Source organism: Schistocerca serialis, chromosome 4, assembly GCF_023864345.2.
Source record: "Schistocerca serialis cubense isolate TAMUIC-IGC-003099 chromosome 4, iqSchSeri2.2, whole genome shotgun sequence".
In the NCBI taxonomy this organism is placed as follows: Eukaryota; Metazoa; Arthropoda; class Insecta; order Orthoptera; family Acrididae; genus Schistocerca; species Schistocerca serialis.
In genome coordinates, this window is record NC_064641.1 from 156,011,762 (window position 1) to 156,030,647 (window position 18,886).

General features: G+C 40.0%; 1 protein-coding gene across 1 annotated transcript in view; it reads left to right on the forward strand.

Moving 5' to 3' along the window:
* Nucleotides 1-18,886, forward strand: part of LOC126473971 (sodium/hydrogen exchanger 8) — a gene marked incomplete in the record, with an annotated part of 38,660 nt that overhangs the window by 16,252 nt on the left and 3,522 nt on the right. The window contains 2 exon segments of the mRNA XM_050101356.1: nucleotides 9,882-9,962; nucleotides 13,308-13,451. Coding sequence (XP_049957313.1) covers nucleotides 9,882-9,962; nucleotides 13,308-13,451 — 225 coding nt within the window.

The window sequence follows — 18,886 nt, forward strand, 5'->3', positions numbered from 1 at the left end:
CATGAACCAGATGAAGAAGGCAATGACTGCTGTGGTGTGGATGGGTCCAGCTCCATTGGTAGGACAAGAGGCGACAAAGGCCTCGTGTCCATGGGGTCGTCCCGCGGTGTCATGTCTCATGATGATACCCTCTGTGGCCACACTGCCATCTGAACCCATGAATCTGGGGGAAGAGAGACTGAAAGATCAACACCTACATGACAGAGGCGAAGTTGATTTTGATGGCAGTGCTGCAAGCCATCGGGACCTGAAATAAGAAACATGCAAGCGCCAAATCGACGGAAGATCTTGCCTTGTGCCCACCGTCTGCTGCCACTAAAAACCCTGTAAAAGACAATATCATACAGCGCAAAGCGATACTTGTAGCCTTCCTTCGGTGCCGGATGCTAATGAAGGTGGAGCAGTGTCCAATGGCGGCAGCTGGCGATGGTTCATCTCGTGGGTGCAAACGATATGAGGCGAGAAAAAGTTGCCGTGCTTGATCCCTAGTGTGTACGGAGTGAAGTTTGGCCATCTGCTGCTTGAAGGTTCTGACAAAATGTTCCACTTTGCCATTTGACTGTGGATGGAACGGTGCGCTAGTGAGATGCTGTATGCCATTGTGTTCACAGAACGTTTCAGATTCATTTGATGTGAACTGAGGTCCACTGTCGGACATGATTACTTCAGGTAAACCTTCTAGCCAAAAAATCTATGACAACACCTGAATTGTGCTATGTGATGTTATTGAGTTCATTGGCACTGCAAAAGGAAACTTGCTATATGAGTCAACCCCAATCAACCAGCAGGTGTTCCAAAAAGGTCCCACAAAGTCTGTGTGCGTATGTTGCCATGGCGATTGTGACTTAGGCCAAGCAGAGAACTTTTGTGTCGGTGTGGACTGATTTTCCACACATGTGTGACACTGTGATATTATCTTTCCTATTTGGGCGTACACATCCTGCCAAGTACAGTGTTGACACGCTAACTGTTTCGTATGTACAACCCCCCAGTGTCCTTGGTGAAGCAACTGCGGCACTTCATTTTGCAAAGCTTTAGGGGTTAACACATATGGATGTCCACTTTCATTTTGAACAAGAATCACACCTTTCTGTACAGCAAGGCTATGTCAACATGCAAAGTATCGACGCACTACAGAGTTCTTTATGCAGTGCAAGGAAGGAGGCCAAGATGTGTGTATGTAGTGGAGCAAAATGTTCAAATTTGGATCAGCACCCGTGGTCTCAACAATTTTCTTATAGTTCAGCAGAAAAGACTGAAGCAATTCAGACTCCTGTGCATCAGTATGACAACAAGATGCAGCAGAAGAGTCGAAGTCTATATCAGGACCAATCGGAAGATGGGAAAGTGCCTCCGCATTACCATGTTGAGCTGTTGGATGATATACAATCTTGTTCTGGTATTGAGACAACAACAAAGCCCATCTTTGCACTTTTTGGACAGTTTGCACAGGAACTGGTTTCGTTGGATGAAACAAGGACTGCAAAGGAATTTTCTGCCATACAAATAGTGGTGAAATTTGGTGACACCATACACAGTAGCCAGAGTGTCTATTTCAATTTATGAATAATTACACAGAGCTTTGGACAACACTTTTGGTGCAAAAGCAATAGATCTATCTTCATCACCAATACACAAAAGCATGGCACAGATTCCTTAAGATGAAGTTCAACTTGCAATACAATTGTTTTGGTAGGACCAAAGTGAACTAAGCATCAATCACTAAGCAATGCATCTTTAAGTTTTTGAAAAGCTACTTGGCCCTCATCCATCATAACAAAGGGGACGTTCTTGCGACACAAGCGATGCAATAGAGCTGCTATTTGCGCAGCATTCAGTATGAACCATATATAATAGTTCATTTTCCCTAAGACTGACTGCAATTTTGTGACATTGCGAGGAACTGGCAACTCTCATATGGCTAACAGATGCAACTGGAGAGGATGTACACCTTGACTGTTTGACATGACCAAGATACTGCAACCCAGGTCTAAAAAAATCACACCTGTCCAGTCTACATCTTATTCCGTTATCAGACAACACACTAAACAAAGCATGTAAATTTGCAATATGTTCTTCAGGTGTACGACCTGCTACTACAATATCTTCCAAATAGTTTGACAGTTTGGCACTTGTGTAGTCAGCTGTTCGTAATACCATTGGAAAATGGCGGGTGCAGAAGCACTGCCAAAAGGCAAATGCACATACTAGGGTGGTTTGAAAAGTTCTCAGAACGAAATAGAAAAAAAGTACTTACATCACTGAAACATTTTTTATTTTTCAATGTACTCTCCTTGTAGATTAATGCACTTGGTTCAACAATGTTCCAGTGCCTTCATCCCATCTCTAAAATGAGTTCCCTCCAGGCCTGCAAAATAGTTGTCAACTCTGACTATCAATTCTTCATTTGAAGTGCATCTTTGTCCACCAAGAAAAATTTTCAGTTTCTGGAGGAGATGGAAGTCTGACAGAGCCATATGAGGTGAATAAGGTGGGTGTAGCAACAATTCATATCTTAGTTTGTGTAAATTTGCCATGGCAACAGCACATACGTGCAGGCACACATTGTCTTGTTGCAGCATCCATCTTGGAGATAATTTTTCCATTTCTAATTCTTCAGTTAAAATGTGATACACACTTCCAGATGACATCTGGCAAGCACGAGTAATTTCTCGCTCTTTCAATCGGCGATCCTCCATGACCATTTTGTGCACTTTTGTAACAATTTCTGGAGTAGTGACACATCTTGGCCAACCACTGCACAGATCATCATCTAAGCTCTCCCAACCAAATTTAAATTCATTTTTCCACTTGGCAACAGATGAATATGAAGGAACAGACCCTCCCAGTGTATTCTGGAAATTTGCATGTATGTCCTTTGGTTTCATACCTTTCTTTACAAAGTACTTAATCACTGCTCAAATCTCTTCCGCCCCCCCCCCCCCCCCCCATCTTTGCAAATCTCTACACAGGAACAACCTCAGAGCCACATCACCGCCACAGCTCTCTTGCAAGAGCACTGATGTGGCAGGTGTTTACAGGCAACAGTCCAATGAATATCACATGAACAACTCATTGCGCTACTGCTAATCTCTCGTGGTGATTTCGAGAACTTTTCAAACCACCCTCATATTTAAACAAGCCCAAGTGAGTATTTACTACAAACATGTTCTGAGATTCTTTATTGAGCGGTATTTGAAGATATGCATCGCACAAATCAATTTTTGAAAAGTAGTGTCCAGGGCCTAATTTGTTCATGGGATCCTCTGGGTGTGGCAATTGATAAGTATCAATGACAATTTGTGGGTTAACTGTAGACTTAAAGTCAACACAGAGGCGACTGTGACCTGAAGGTTTGGGGAGCAAAACCAGTGGACTTGCCGGGGACTAGCTGATATGGGTGCAATAACTCCATTACCTTGCAATTCTTTAAGTTCAGTAATTACTTTGTCCCACAATGCAATGGGAACAATTCTGGCCCTGCAAAATTTTGGCTGATCATAGTCTTTTAGAGCAATATGTGCTACAAAATTGTTAGCCTTTCCTAAACCTCCAGAAAAGATTTCTGGAAATTCTTTCAGCAAGCTAGCTGCACTGTCTTTTGCATTCAGTGCAGACACTGACAACACACTGTACTGAATGTTAAAGCCAAACAAATCAAAAGAATCAAGACCAAATACATTCTCACAGTCGCGTGATTGAATCACTGTGAAAATCACTGTTTGCATATGTGAGTGATACATGGCAGGCAAAGTACACTTTCCAAGAATGGGAATGTCTTGTCCATTATCAGTCGTCAGTTGCATGCTAGTTTTAGACAGGTGTGGGGAGCCTAACAGTTCACATTTGTGACAATTGAGCAATGTGACAGAGGCACCTGTATCCAACTGAAATTTCACACAGTTCTCACAAATAAGCAAATGAACAAAAGGTTTGTTTGACTGGCGTATCACTGAAGAAACTGCACACTTGCTAGCTGCAGACTTGGAATATACTGCATTAATGACATGGGTCTTGTGACTAGATTTTCGTGAGTGAGCCGAATTTTTATGTTTTTTCCATTGCAAACATACAGATTGCACATGTGCTTTCCTACCACAAGTGTAACACTGAGCCTGTCGGAAGGGGCAGTCATGGCATTTGTGCCATGAGTAACACCAAGGGCAAGACTTAATTCTGTTCGCCTGTATAGCCACCTGATTAGCGAGCGGCTTATGCAACATGGAATGTTGTTTACTCAGTGTGGCTAGCACAAGCCGCTGGTGTGGAATGGGGCAATCACAAGCAAGGGACTCGACCAGACAAATAGCTGGCTGCTCAGATATATGAGCCGAAAAGGCACCAGAATCATGCTGAACTGGTATTTGCACTACCTGCTGAAATGGTAGATCAGACTGTTTCAGAATTTGCTATCTGAGTTTGAAAATGGTTCAAATGGCCCTGAGCACTATGGGACTTAACATCTGAGGTCATCAGTCCCCTAGAACTTAGAACTACTTAAACCTAACCAACCTAAGGACATCACACACATCCATGCCCGAGGCAGGATTCGAACCTGCGACCGTAGTGGTCATGCGGTTCCAGACTGAAGTGCCTAGAACCGCACGGCCACTCCGGCTGGCTATCTTGAGTTTGACATCAGGTAAATTGTACATAATCGCATCATGCAACATAACATGGGAATATAAAGCACCGCAAGTACATTTGAATTTGCATTTCTGTGTCATACCTTGCAAATCTGTTACACACTACCGATAAGTTTGTTCTGGCCATTTTTTGTGATTGAAGAATTGTTACTTAGCTGCTTCCACATTCACTTGCTGTTCATAATAGTTTGATAGTGAGTCTACCACTGTGCCGTAAGCTGGTTCACTTGGAGTGGCACTAGGAAAGAGTTTTTGAATTAATCTGAACACTGCACTTCCTACCGTGGATGATAGATATGGTAGTTTCACAGTATCTGTAACATTGTGTGCTAGTAAATGTGCCTCAGACTGTGATAACCACTTGAGCCATTCCTCTTCTTGGTCACAAAACTGTTGAAAAGGTGGTATAGCAGCTGTAGTAGGTGGTGCTTGTTCTTTGGGCATGCAGCGTCGGCCAGTAGTCGCTGCATCGTGTCGAGCAGTGTAGATATTTGCTGTGTCTGAAACTGATACATCTGCATTAGCTGCATGGCAACTAATGCTTGCAGCTGCAGTGCCTGAGCAGGGGGCGGGACAGGTGGGGGGAGCCTCATGTTGAAAGACACAAATGCAACAAACAGACAAAAATATATACAAAGAAATTTTCTGAAACACCCACCTGAAAACACAAATTATCAAAAATGACAAGAAACTGTTAAAGCAAAGTAAAGACAAAAGCAAAGTAAAGACAAGAGAAAACTAAGGCGCCAGCACAATATAAATGTAAAGTTCATGGCCATTGGGCACTGGGTTCAGAGGATTCTCATAGCAGTTGTTGGGTCTGGCCCACTCGTCTCGTATAGGGTGCCTAAGGGATGCTGCGTTCTCAGAGTGCTCTACAACAATTCAAGCAAATAACATTAGTAGTTTTATTTCTATAATGCAGATTGACAGTACTTAACTTTAATGTACAAAGGTGTCACAAGCAGTGGGCAACATACAACGTAAATCTTAGTCCTTGCTATACACAGTGTTCCTGCAAGTTGACACATGTCACTGACAACTGTTCTCATAGCACTCTGTGTTAGGCCTTGATAATGCTCTGTGAATCCTGTCCACTCATGTCCGGCCAAGGCTGGCAGAAGCGGCACTTATATTCACTTCTTGCAGAGGTCACTCCTGGTGCGGCACGATCTTAATCAGCGCACCATTGGCCAACATTGTTTCACTGCCTTTTCTGGTGTTGCATTCTTCTTCTTCGTTCTGGCACTTGTGGCTACTCCAGAAAAGTATTTTTGGGAGCTTTTCTATATTCATTTAGTTGAGCCCTTATCATGGGTTACACTTTGTGCAAAATAAACCTAAAACTTTCATAATTCATGTTCCTCAGTTTTAAGTATGCTATTCAGCAATAAAAACATAGAAGACACAAAATAAATCCATTAACAACATATTAAAAAACAATTTTAATGTATAATGTAAGTGGATAGATAAAAAATTTACTCATCAAGTGGTGTCAGGAGAACATACACATAAAAGGTAAGCTTTTGGAGCCAGTGACTCCATTTCCAGAAGGGTTGGAGTGGAAGGAAGAGAGGTGAAGGAAAGGGACTGGTGAGGTTCAGGAAAAGGGATAGAGTTCGGTAAAGTCACCCAGGTCTCCAGATCATGGGAGACTTACTTCACGAGATTTGAAAACCTAAGAGCTTAAAGGTGGAAGATAGGGTAATATGGAAGACAGAGATTGCTGATAAAACTTCGTGCATGAGATGTTAAGAGTGAAAAGCTACATGCATTGTATGTGATGGAGGGGGGGGGGGGGGGGGGCGCAGTGAAAAATAGTAAGGTCAGAAAATGAAAGATGTAGAAAACTAAAAGGGAGTGAAAAAATGAATAATTATTGTGAAAAATTGCTGAGACCAAAGAAATAAACATAAATTAAGGCCAGATGGGTGACAAGAACCAAGGACATGTTGTACCACCAGTTCCCACCTACACAGTTCTGAGAAACTGATGTCTGGGGGTAGCATGTGTGGTGAAACAGGCATCAAGGTCATGACTGTCATGTTGTAGAGCATTCTGTACAGCAGGATATTATGTGATCACAGTATACACCCTCCGTCCATACCCATTCATCCTTACTGACAACTCGATGGTAGTCATGCCGATGTAAAAGGCTGATCAGATGGTATATGACATATTGTTTCACAGGATGTTCTTCCTTTGATAGTGGATGTTTTGCCAGTTACAGGGCCGGTAAAGGTGGTGATAGGAGGGTGCATGGGGCAAGTCTTACACCAGTGACTTTTCCAAACTCTATCCCCTTTTCCTAAACCTCACCAGTTCCTTTCCTTCACCCCTCTTCCTTCCCCTTCAACTCTTCTGCCAGCACAAGGAGCCACTGGCTCTGACAGCTTGCAGACTTTAATACCTTTTGTATGTATGTGACTGCTGCCACTTGGTGAATAGATTTTTTATCAACCTACTTGCATTACATTAACATCATGTGACGTAAAGTTTAGTGAACAAACTCAATGTTACATATGGTACCAATTTCCATAAGTGAATTTTTAAAGTTTATTTTCCTTCCTCCATTTTGAAGATTATTAATCAATCATATTTTTGTTGCTTATTTTTGTTGATATCGAGCAAAATTTTCTGTCATTCAAACAATTCTTTTTATTGTCAACTTTTAATTTTCAATGCCAACTTAAAATAATTGGTATATGAATAGAGACAGACACTGAGGGGCCAACACACTATGACTACTGCCCACTCCAAGAGTGGGTGCCACCTGGAGGCATCAGAGAGAATTAAACATGCTAAGGAAAGCAAAGATCAATGGGGAATCATCCTAGTGACAATATAGGCCACAAATAGGGAAATCCTCTGACATAAGCAACTTGGGCAAAGGGCAACAATATTACGTAAAGGATAGATGGGTACTCACTGTAAAGATGGCACACTTGAGTTGCAGATGTACAAGCTTTCAGTCAAAGCCCCCTTTATAAGAGAGAAAACACACACACACACACACACACACACACACACACACACACACACACACACACACACACACACAAAGCACACCTCATACAGATTATGGCCCAGTGCAATGAACATCTGTGGGAGTGGTTGAAGGACAGAGAAACCACGAGCAGGCAGAAATATGTTGGATGTCCACATCTCATCACAGAATGTGGAAGTTGGAGGCTTGCTCTCCCTGTAAAGCAGTATACACAGCAGTCTGTAGCAGTTATGATGACAATATATAATGCTGGCATAGGCAGAAATGTTTCAGAACATGCTGTTCAGCACACATTGTTTAATATGGGACTCCACAGCAGACTACCCCTATGTGTTCTCATGTTGACCCAATAACATCATCAGTTATGACTGCTGTGCTCACAGGATCATAGAGACTGGACCACAGGTCAGTGGAAACATGTCACCTGGTCAGATGAATCATGTCTCTGTCACACCAGGTCAATTGTTGTGCCTGGATACAAAATTATCCAGGTGAATAACTGCTTGAAACACGCACCACACCACAGACACAGGCCAGTGGGGAATTTATTATGCTATTGGAGGCATTCACCTTGGTTCCTCCATTACAACAATGCTCCAGCTCATCCCACCAAAGCATGCACCAAATATTTGTGGGGTACAGAACTGAAACTTCTTCAGCACCTTCCTTACAGCCCAGACCTTGCTCCTTGTGGCATTGCACTGTTCTCACATGCAGGGGCGATTCTAGAAGTCGGTCAAAGGGGAGCTAATGGGGAGAGGGGATAGTTTCTGGTTTTGGAGTTCAGGGTAAAAAATGTGTATTAATAAATAATAAGACACCCATTTTAAGTTAAATGATATTTATGGGTTTAGATAGTAAACTATTTGCTGCTCTTATTCTTTTGTTAAAATATGTTTAAAATATATTGCAACCTATATTGCTACATAATTATAAAAAAATTAATCTGTTGAAGTAATATATTCGTTGATTTCTAAAGTCATTTTATCCAGTGTAATATGATGCTCCATTGGTGGGGGGGGGGGGGGGGGGTTATAGCCCCCATAAACCGCCCCCCCCCCCACACACACACACACTTTCCACCGCCCCTGCCCGTATGTGAAAATGAAGCTGAAAGGAATGCAGTTTTCAAGCAATGAGGACCATCTGCAGGCTTAGGATGATTGTGCCTTACTCCCTACAGAAACTTGGGAGAACTGACTGAAGGATTGGTGTCAGAGGATGGAGAGGTGTATTCAGTGTGGCAGGAATTACTTCAAAACAGTTAAATAAATAAAGCTGTATTTGCAAAACTTTCATAGTACCCTTTGTATGTGAAAATCTTGGTCATACGCGACTTCTGAATAAAAAAGGTTATTGACAAAATGATCTTGGGGTCTGCTTTCAACATTAAATGGCCTAACCCTACACTTTTTTCAACTTTTTTTTTTGTGTTTGCTTTTCTCTGTTTTGCATTCATGTCTCTTCAGTTATTTAAAGTTTAGGTCTCAGTTTTGAGAGATTACATCTGACAGCTCTCTGTCCCTTCTGTTATGAAATTTGGGTATCGATTGTTGACCAGCTTTATTTCTGAATTGTTTCCAGTATACTTCTTCTCCCTCTCATTCAAAATATTTTAAATTTTTTATTTGTCATGCCCCTGTTGTTTCTTTTTGCTGATTAGTAAACATGTGTACATGTACTCCTTTGTTGCTGGTGCTATTCCTTACCTTGATTTGTAATAATAATAATAATAATAATACAGTAATAATAAATTAAATTTCAATTAAGCTTTTGTTTTTCTCTGGCAGTATGTGTCAAAAAATGTATGTGGTTTTTTGCAAGAAAAGAAAAGTTTTTTGAATTGCTAAACACAACAAAAAATGTAATGCTATTTATTCCAAAGATGTTACATATTACAGAATCGAATCGTTCAGTCAGAGATATTTATACACACTTTATAATTTTATGGGTGAGTGCGAGAGCATGAAACTATTTGGGCCTGCACTCTAATATTTAACAACACATTTTTAGTTATTCCAATTATACTTCTTTATAGTATCACTAAATTTTATTTAATCCTTCAATACACCCAGTTTGAAGCTATTCCTGAAACACTATAGTGTCTTCAGCTAGATAATTAATACCTCTCTCAGAAAACTCTTCCACTCCCTTTCACCTGCACCCATAAAAGACTACTGAAATATTATTTTGCTCAATGTTATATATTTCTGTTTTAAATTTTACAGTTACTACTTGCCAGTAAGAAGGGTCGAAGCCGTCGTCGACGCCGTGAAAAAGAAATTACTTTGAGCAAAACAAGAGAATGGGTATGCTGTTTTCTTTTTCTTTATTGAATTTATATATATTAGGCAATGGTAAATCACTCATGAAGTGGACTAGTGGAAATTCAAGCATGTAGACAATCAAAATAAACCTAAAAGAGAATGAGTAAATTCACCACTTACTGACTGATGCTTGCAGGGCCAGTTTAAGGCCCAAGAGGCGTCCAAGTGCAAATTTTTTTACAGACTAAATCACAAGTTGTACCAACAACTGATATGGGTTAAAATATACAATAATAGGAGCTCAACCTTCAGTTTAACATGGGTCCAAAAAATGAGCTGTTTGCAAAGTTATCAAGTGTGTGGTTATGGGCAGCACTGACTTCAGTATCAAATACTGTCCTACTTAGTATACACTTACTTGAAATACAATGTAACAGGGTTACAATTTCACCCATGGCCTACTTCAACAAGATGTACAATACTACTTCAGCATGTTATATGTTACAGTTTACTGTGCACTTACACCTGTTAAAGGAGGTGTTTCATGTGTTGTTATCACATTTGGAGGCACTACTGCACTCATCTCTGCAGTGCATTATGAATTTTTCAAACAGCCCAGATTACATCATAAATCTTGACAAGACTGCAGTGTACACTGCCCCTGTTAAAATGTATTACACTCCACCTTTGAGACAAACCCAGAGGACTGTGGTCAGGTAACTTTGGAGGTCAGGGAATGGGCTGTGCTTGACATGTCCATCATGGATCATATTGCTGCATTAGCTGGCTTTTTACATCAGCAGCAAAACTTGCCAGTACACAATCATGCATATAACTCAGTTTACAATGATATGCAAGGTAAGATAGGCCATGGCTGAAATTTGAACCCAATTACCAGTATATGGGGACTTAAGAAAAAAGTTTACATTTCAAATCTATTTGTTCTAACTAGGACATTTCATGTGGTGACTCTTAGCCACACAGTCATAATTTTTTGAAAAAATGGGTCATGTGTAAATCCATGTTTACTAGAACTTTGTTGTTTCTGTTACCATATGCTTTCTCATATGTCAGTTTTCTCTGTTAATTGTGATCTGCCCTAATATATATTTTTATTATAATGTTCAGTGATAACTAAATTATAAATCTTGTGTGGCTCACTGCTCGATGCAAATATTTTCGTCTGATGTCATTCAGTGCTACGCGTGTCATTTTAAATTGGTGTTGGCTCCTGACAACTGACAAAAATATCCCTGAGAAAAAGAAACTATCTGGTGCATATTATAAGAAAGAAAATCAGAAGTAATGAAGGAAAATGAAAAACAAACTAACGGTATGAAGTGTTTTTTCTGTTGCATATTTCAAGCAGCGAAAAATCGTGTGAAGATATTATTTCTCCAAATAAAAATGCCATAAAGTTAGGTGTTGAAATCCCAATAGCTACAAATGTCCCTTCAAGATTTGCTGGTTACATACATGTTGCCAAACTTCATTTCTTATTTCTAAAAAATTATGAATTTTATGAGAAAAAAATTAATTTTACTAGTGCATGTCTTTATTACTACAATCAGTAGACGGGTTTTTGTAATTAAAGAAGTGAAAATTAAACAATCTTTAAAAATTGGTGAATACATTAGTCTCAGCTGTAGCCTTCACAAAAATGTGGATTTACGAACCAGTGCTGGATGCATGATGCATAGAAAAATGTAACAGCACAGAGGCTTTATTAGCTTTTGAATCAGTGCTCTTTTAATAATTTATGTATACATTCTCATACACGTGAGCAATGTGTGTGCAGTATTTATTTGTAAACTGCTTGCACTTCATATCAAACAGTTGCTTGCTGTATTGATGTTGATGGTGTTATCTGGAAAAATAGCAAATAATCTTCTGTGACGTGTTCAGAGTAGAGTTTATCATCTTTTATAGCTCATGACTAATTGTCAGAGATGAAGCGTTACTCACTTTCTTATTTCATTGTCATTACTGTAGATAATATGTGAAATTTGGCTCAAATATTTATCTATGCACTTATTTGTTGTTCTAATCAGAAACATAGGTTGCATTACCTCAAGTAGGGTAGCATCTCGTTAGCACATGGATGGTCTTGTCTTCTACTTTTATTCTGCCTCATTTTAACAAAAACAACTGTCAGATTGATTTAGTTCACTGATTAATGAGTACAATGGGTTCATAAGATGAAGTCAGCCGAAGCATGAAATGATACTTTCTTCACTGAGACTTAGTGAGTTGGCACAGTGGTTAGCACACTGGACTTGCATCCAAGATGATGATCATTCAAATCTCCATCCAGACTTAGGTTTCTCACGATTTAGAGAAATCACTTTAGGTAAATGCCAGGATAGAAAACAACTAATTTCCTTTCCAATTGTTCACAAATCTGACCTTGTGCTCCATCTCTGATTACGTCATTGTAGATGGGACATCAAACACTAATCTTCCCTCCTTCCCTCCTGCCTTTCTCCGCTTAATAGTGGGACTTAATTTCTTCTTCTGTTTATCTTGTAATGCAATTGACCTTTCAACAAACTGTTAGTTTAATGTTACTATAAATGCAACAGATCATATGATACTTTCTTCTAAAGTCCAGTATTAATAACTCAGTAAGCTGCACATATAATGGCTTACTGATTAAGATAATTTAGTTAAGTCACAGATGTTCAAGGGAAATAAGTGACAAGAGACAGTACAGACAGTAACCAGCTAGCATGTTAAATTTATTTGAAAAGTGCCCCAGGTGTGTAGTGAGAGAAATGGAGAAGGAGCTGGCATAGTAGTATGAGGTGGAACTATCTTCAACGAATTTTTTTGCTATTTGTAAAATTCCATATAATTGTCATAGGTAAATCATTGGTGGTGACTGAGCATGCAGACAGATCAGATAAGTATGACTTAAGCCTTTACCTTATCTGTGTGTGGATATGCATCATGCACAATTCATCTGCTAGTGAGTGATTGTCTATCATTAGTTTATGAAAAATTTTTCTGTCTAGTTATTTCCATTGTTCTAATACCAAACATGAGCTTCACTGAGTATAAAAAGAGGTAATTCTAAATTATGCAGATTTAATTATACTATGAAAAAGTAATAATTTTTCTCTCAAAAGAATATGAAGTAATAAGATAAAAGTAATTTGAATACATTGTGGAACAGTATGGTGGCATTGCTAAACAACCATCTCCTCTATTTGATGAAATGTAAAAATATGTGACAAATATCAGGAGAGAGAGAGAGAGAGAGAGAGAGAGAGAGAGAGAGAGAGAGAGAGAGAGTGTGTGTGTGTGTGTGTGTGTGTGTGTGTGTGTGTGTGTGTGTGTGTGTTTGTATTTTGGAAACAATAATCTAAGCTTTTTAAAAATTTTCAGGGACAAACAATTGATTCAGAACATTTATCTGAATACACAGAAGAAGAGATGGAAGTTAGCTTCATTCAGTCTAGGATAAAAGGGTTTGCAAAATGTGACATAAAATATTTTATTCCATTTTTCACCCGCAGATTCACTCAACAGGTAATTGCTTTTACATTATTCTTATTCTGCTATTGTAAACTCTTAATAGTACCTGTATGTGTTGTACTAATTTGATTTATCATAGCACAGACAATAACGAACTGTGTGGAGGTCGACAAAGCGACATCCTCCCTCCCTCCCTCCCCCCTTTTCTTGTTCCGTGTGAAAATGGGATGGTTTAAGAATCACTGATTGTATGCCTCTGTATGTGTCCTAACCTAACTAACTGTCTCCATACAAGATATGTAATAGAGCCAACAAAATGAAACAATGGAAAATCCTCGATGGAAAAATAACACACGACCACATTCTCAGGCAGTGACTTAGTGACTTCAGCTGCCACAGACTGTGGTAAGTTGTGTAGCATGGGGTTTACGCCTCAGCCTTAGGACGTGCGCTAGCAGCGCATGTCGGGTGTTTCAAGCGTCAACTTCGTGTCTCAGTATCTCGGGATGTAATGGGAATATTGCGATGCAATCAATGCCATTGTGTATGTGCTTTGTCATGCTATGGATTGCTGAAGAAAAAATATAGGAGGTCCATTTAAAAAACATAATTTTCTGTTAAAAAACACAAATGCTTTCGTTTTAGAATGTTTCCAAATATGTACATTCATGGGCCCCAGCCCTACATTGATACTGGTGAAAGTCGTTTTCCAATAGCTGTTATTGTTCCAGAGATATTTTGGGTGGACAAGATAGCTGGGACACCCTTATAGTGAGTAGCAACTATCCTTTTCAGAATATTGTAGAGCCAACAAAAATATTCTATAGGCTATCTCAACTACCATTTGTCTAAATTCAATCAACAAACTTTAATGCGAAGAACCGTCTTTTGTTCAAAGATTCTGTTGTAAATTTTCCAATAATAATCATTACTAGTAATCTGAAAAATTCACTTTTTGTGATAAATGCAAATATAGATGTGGACTCTGTCTCAAAATGTAAAATTACCAAATAAAACCTACTTCATAGAGAAATGTATGCAGACAAACTATTTCAACAAAGATAGTCTGAAATAGCTTTATTTTCTGTATATAAGTATCAAAAATGTGATCAATTTATAGTTACTGGTATTGCACATCATCTGGTGCAGCCCACGTTGGAAAGATAATGTGCACAAGAATGTGTTTGCAGAAAAAAAAGTGCACATATACAACAATGGGTCAGTGTGTTTTATGCTTTGGTGCCAAGTCAGTTGTATCCAGCTGAATAATCTCCATCAAATGTAACATAAGACTCTGCCATGGGACCTAGTGTCTTAGTATAAAGAAACATGTACTTTTGTCTGATTTCTGAAGTTCAGAAGTTAGTATAATGTGGATGCTTTTAAAATGGCAGGTTTAGGTGTTGAGTGTTTTCAATTTAAGTGCATCTAATACTGGTGGAGGTCGGGCCTCAATTACCATGTTTGACAGAGCCAAGGCCGGCCAGAGTGGCCAAGTGGTTAAAGGCGCTACAGTCTGGAACCGCACGACCGCTACGGTCGCAGGTTCGAATCCTGCCTCGGGCATGGATGTGTGTGATGTCCTTAGGTTAGTTAGGTTTAAGTAGTTCTAAGTTCTAGGGGACTTATGACCACAGCAGTTGAGTCCCATAGTGCTCAGAGCCGTTTTTTTGACAGAGCCAACCTTAGCAAGCTGTTACATGGCAGCCATTACTGAAAGCTTTCTGTTGTGCATTGATCATTGTTTTCCACTTTTGAAATGAGTAAAGAGACTAATCCTGGTCCATCACAGAGTTCTGTTACGATTGTTAAACACCAGAAAGGATCTGCGATTCCTATGACTGTTTGACAATTTTCTTTTGCAGAAACATACAACACAGGTGAAGACTGGCTATCTTATGAGAGGGGGTAGGGCATGTTTCCCCTCACTGCTCCTCCTCCTCCTCCTCCTCCTCTGGTGGTCATAATTCTAGTTTGTTTACACTCATGGCCAATTGCCTGTTTATAGTGTTCACACTCAGCACTAAACTCCAGGTAACAAAACCTGTCAATCTTTGATCACACCAAAAGTCTTCCCCTAACATGCGAATAGAGTAATTTAAGTTCTACTTCCATCTAAGTACCTTATTGGTTGTATAAGTAGTGTTGTTGAGTATGGGTTGGAATGTTATGAATGCCCATGAAAGGAAGATATCAATGTTCTGCAATTTTTTTAATTATTGATTTGGGCAGGAAAAGAAAAAAAAAGAAAAAAAAAACACTTTAAATCAACAAAGCAATCTGTTCACCTGCACAAGAATGCTGCTGCTTCTCAGCAGAATAAAATAGAGCAAAAAGAAAGAAAAAAAAACAAAATCCATTTTCGAAAAAAAAAAATTATCGAAGTTTCTGCAAAAGTAAACATCCAGTCACATAGTTCCTGATCACCACACTTCATAAAAAAAGAAAGAAAAGTAACACAGTTTCAGACACATAGCTTGAAAACCTTTTAAATATACATCTAATCATTAAAAAAAATATGAATTTTCCAAAAATACCGGCCCTGTTACATCTTCCAGGAATGCCCAATAAACCAGTGTTTCCACTTACATACTGTAGATGTTACCTCTTTGGACTTTTTCAGTAGCACTGACTCCAGAGGTATAATACTTAAGCCTACGGATCCAGCCTTTTAGCTTACCTGAGGCACACTGAAAGATGAGTATTGGACTGCACGTAATATACTTAACACTAACAATAACCAGAAAAATAGGCTGGTCAGAGATATATAGTTACGACATTTAAGTAAGTTAGAGTTTATTAATTTATGATTCTTTATTCTAAACAAGCAAGATGCAATTAATTTGGCATTTTATTTATGAGATTTAATTAATAATTTTACATGTAAGTAATTACAAATAATAGAAGTATTGTAATATTTGACTTCGAATTTGGGAAAATAATCTATCAGTATCAGGTTTGATCGAAGTGGTTGCTATTTTCAAGGCGTTCCCAACTTGTTTGTCTGAGATTTTGCTTCTGTTTGTACTCTTTGTGTGCTTTACTCCTAAAAATAACTCTTCACACAAGTATGTGCTTCCAAAAAAAAGATGGCATCTGTAACACATGACTTTGCAGTGAGGGATATATTGTTTGTAAAAGGTATCACTTAAATACAAAAATTTTGAGTATTTTTTGAAAAATGTTGAAATAAATTTTTAAGTTCTTGCATCAAGTCTAAAAGTATGACAGTGTATTTCATCCCATCTTTATGATAATGTTTCAATTTACCATAGCTTGACTAAATGGATTTATTTTTGTTACCAGTTATGTGAGAGATGTTCACTTCTTGGGCCAGATTAATACTTGCTTTGGGTTGCATGCAGCCCATGGGCCGTAGCTTGGACACAACTGACTTAAACTTTAATAAAGCTAAATGTACTTTTCCCCTCTTGCTTTGCAGTTACTGCTATTTATTGAGGTGCAATCCAATATGTGGAATTATTTTCAAATAGTTCTGTATTTCCATATATCAGTGCTGATAGTTTCCTGTATGTGTGCATTCATGCATATTAAAGGGGAGAGAATGGCTGGCTAAAACTTATTACCAGGATGCAAAATTTCAAGTACTGTCCGAAGGCACATGTACACAGTTGACCAAAATTGAAACAGCACGTAGGTGGTATGCAACAAATCTCAAATTGGCAACAAGTGTTCTACATGCTTGGATATGCAAATAAGTAGCATTCCAAAACTACCACACAAAGTAGGTCAAAGTAACATCATCTGCACTCGTTATGTAAATGAAAATTATCCAGTAGGTTTCTGATTCAAAAATCGCATTTTATGTTGGCTGGTTGTGACAAAACCATGTTACGTTTCATGTAAGAAAGAGTAACGTCTACCAGCATGGTGGCAAGACCACACCCCCACTGAGACATCAATTCATTGCTGCTTGCATTGATCAGGATACCCCTAGTGCCATATGAGTAGGGAATCAATGTATTCAAGGGAGCATACAGGATCTCAGTGGCCCTCATGACTAGTGCCAGAGAGAAGGGACACATCATTACTCAGCTGTGAAGGTCACTCTTTATGAATATTTCTACCACTTTATCGCTCACGTGTTTGCCCAATATTATTCAGACTTCATTTTTACTTTTGCCTGTTTCATTGAAATCAGTTTGAAATTTTCCTCAGTCCACCTTTACATAGTCCCTTTTCATTTTATTACTTGTACTCAGCATATATTTACATCATCTTTCTATAATCATGCTTAATTCAGCAGTACATTCCATCATAGTATCAATAATGCAGATAGCAATATGCACTTTTTTGTAATGACAGAATGCTGCACATTTTGCCATCGTTTAAGAAGTACACACTAGCATTTATCGCATCCATATTCTTGCCTTAGGGAATGTGATGGCCTTTTCAATCTTCCTTTTCATATAGTGTCTCTTAATTAGTATAAAATTTGGCTTTCAATTTTACAGTTGATTACTTTCTGAAAACTTGCTGTAGCAATCCTTAGACACCTAGTCTTGCAATTGACCAGTTTTGTTTGTCTCGGATGCATGCCCCAACAACATGCACCACAGCCCTGAACCTCACCCCTGAATATGTTTGAGAATCTCCCGATTTGAATTTGATAACCAAGTTTTCTTTTTCCTCCAGCCTTGATCCACAGAAGGTATTTTATTTCCCTCCTGCCATCTGATAGCTTTTAGCCACTCAACCGATGAGCTTTCCTGTTTCTGCCAACCAGTGGATGCACAGTCTAATGATCAGGCTTTGCTGAGGTCATGGATCATTTGCAAGTAATAAAGAAAATTGTAGAATGGAACAATTACCACTTTACCTTGAATAAATGAGGCATTGTTTCAATCTCACAGCCAGCAGTGGCTACCCCTCCTCTCCCCCCTGTGTCCATCCACACTCTCGCCCTCCCCCTCTCCACCAACCCCTCCTCTTCTCACGCCAATCCACTGCCCCTTCCTCCTCTCCTACTTCTCCCACCCCCCCCCTCGTGCGCACCCACTCCCGCCCCCTGTGCGCACCCACTCCTGCCCCCCCCCCCGTGCGCACCCCTCCTCCTCCTCCGGTCCTCCCCCATTCTTCCCCCTCCACCCCGCCCTCCCTTTACCTCCCTCCCCACTCTTCCCTGCTCCACTCTCCCTCCCTCCCTGTCCCCTCCCACCCCACTTACCTGCCCCCTCCCCACCCCTCCCTGCATGCCCCCTCCCCATCCTTCCCTCCCTGCCCCCTCCCCACCCTTCCCTCCCTGCCCCCTCCCCACCCCACCCCCACCCACCCCTCCTCACCCTCCCCATCCCCTACTCACACCTCCCCACCCCCTCCCACCCCTCCCTCCCTGCCCCCTCCCACCCCTCCCTCCCTGCCCCCACCCCTCCCTCCCACCCCTCCCTCCCACCCCTCCCTCCCATCCTGCCCCCTATCCACCCCTCCCTCTCTGCCCCCTCCACACCCTCCCTACCACTCCCACCCTT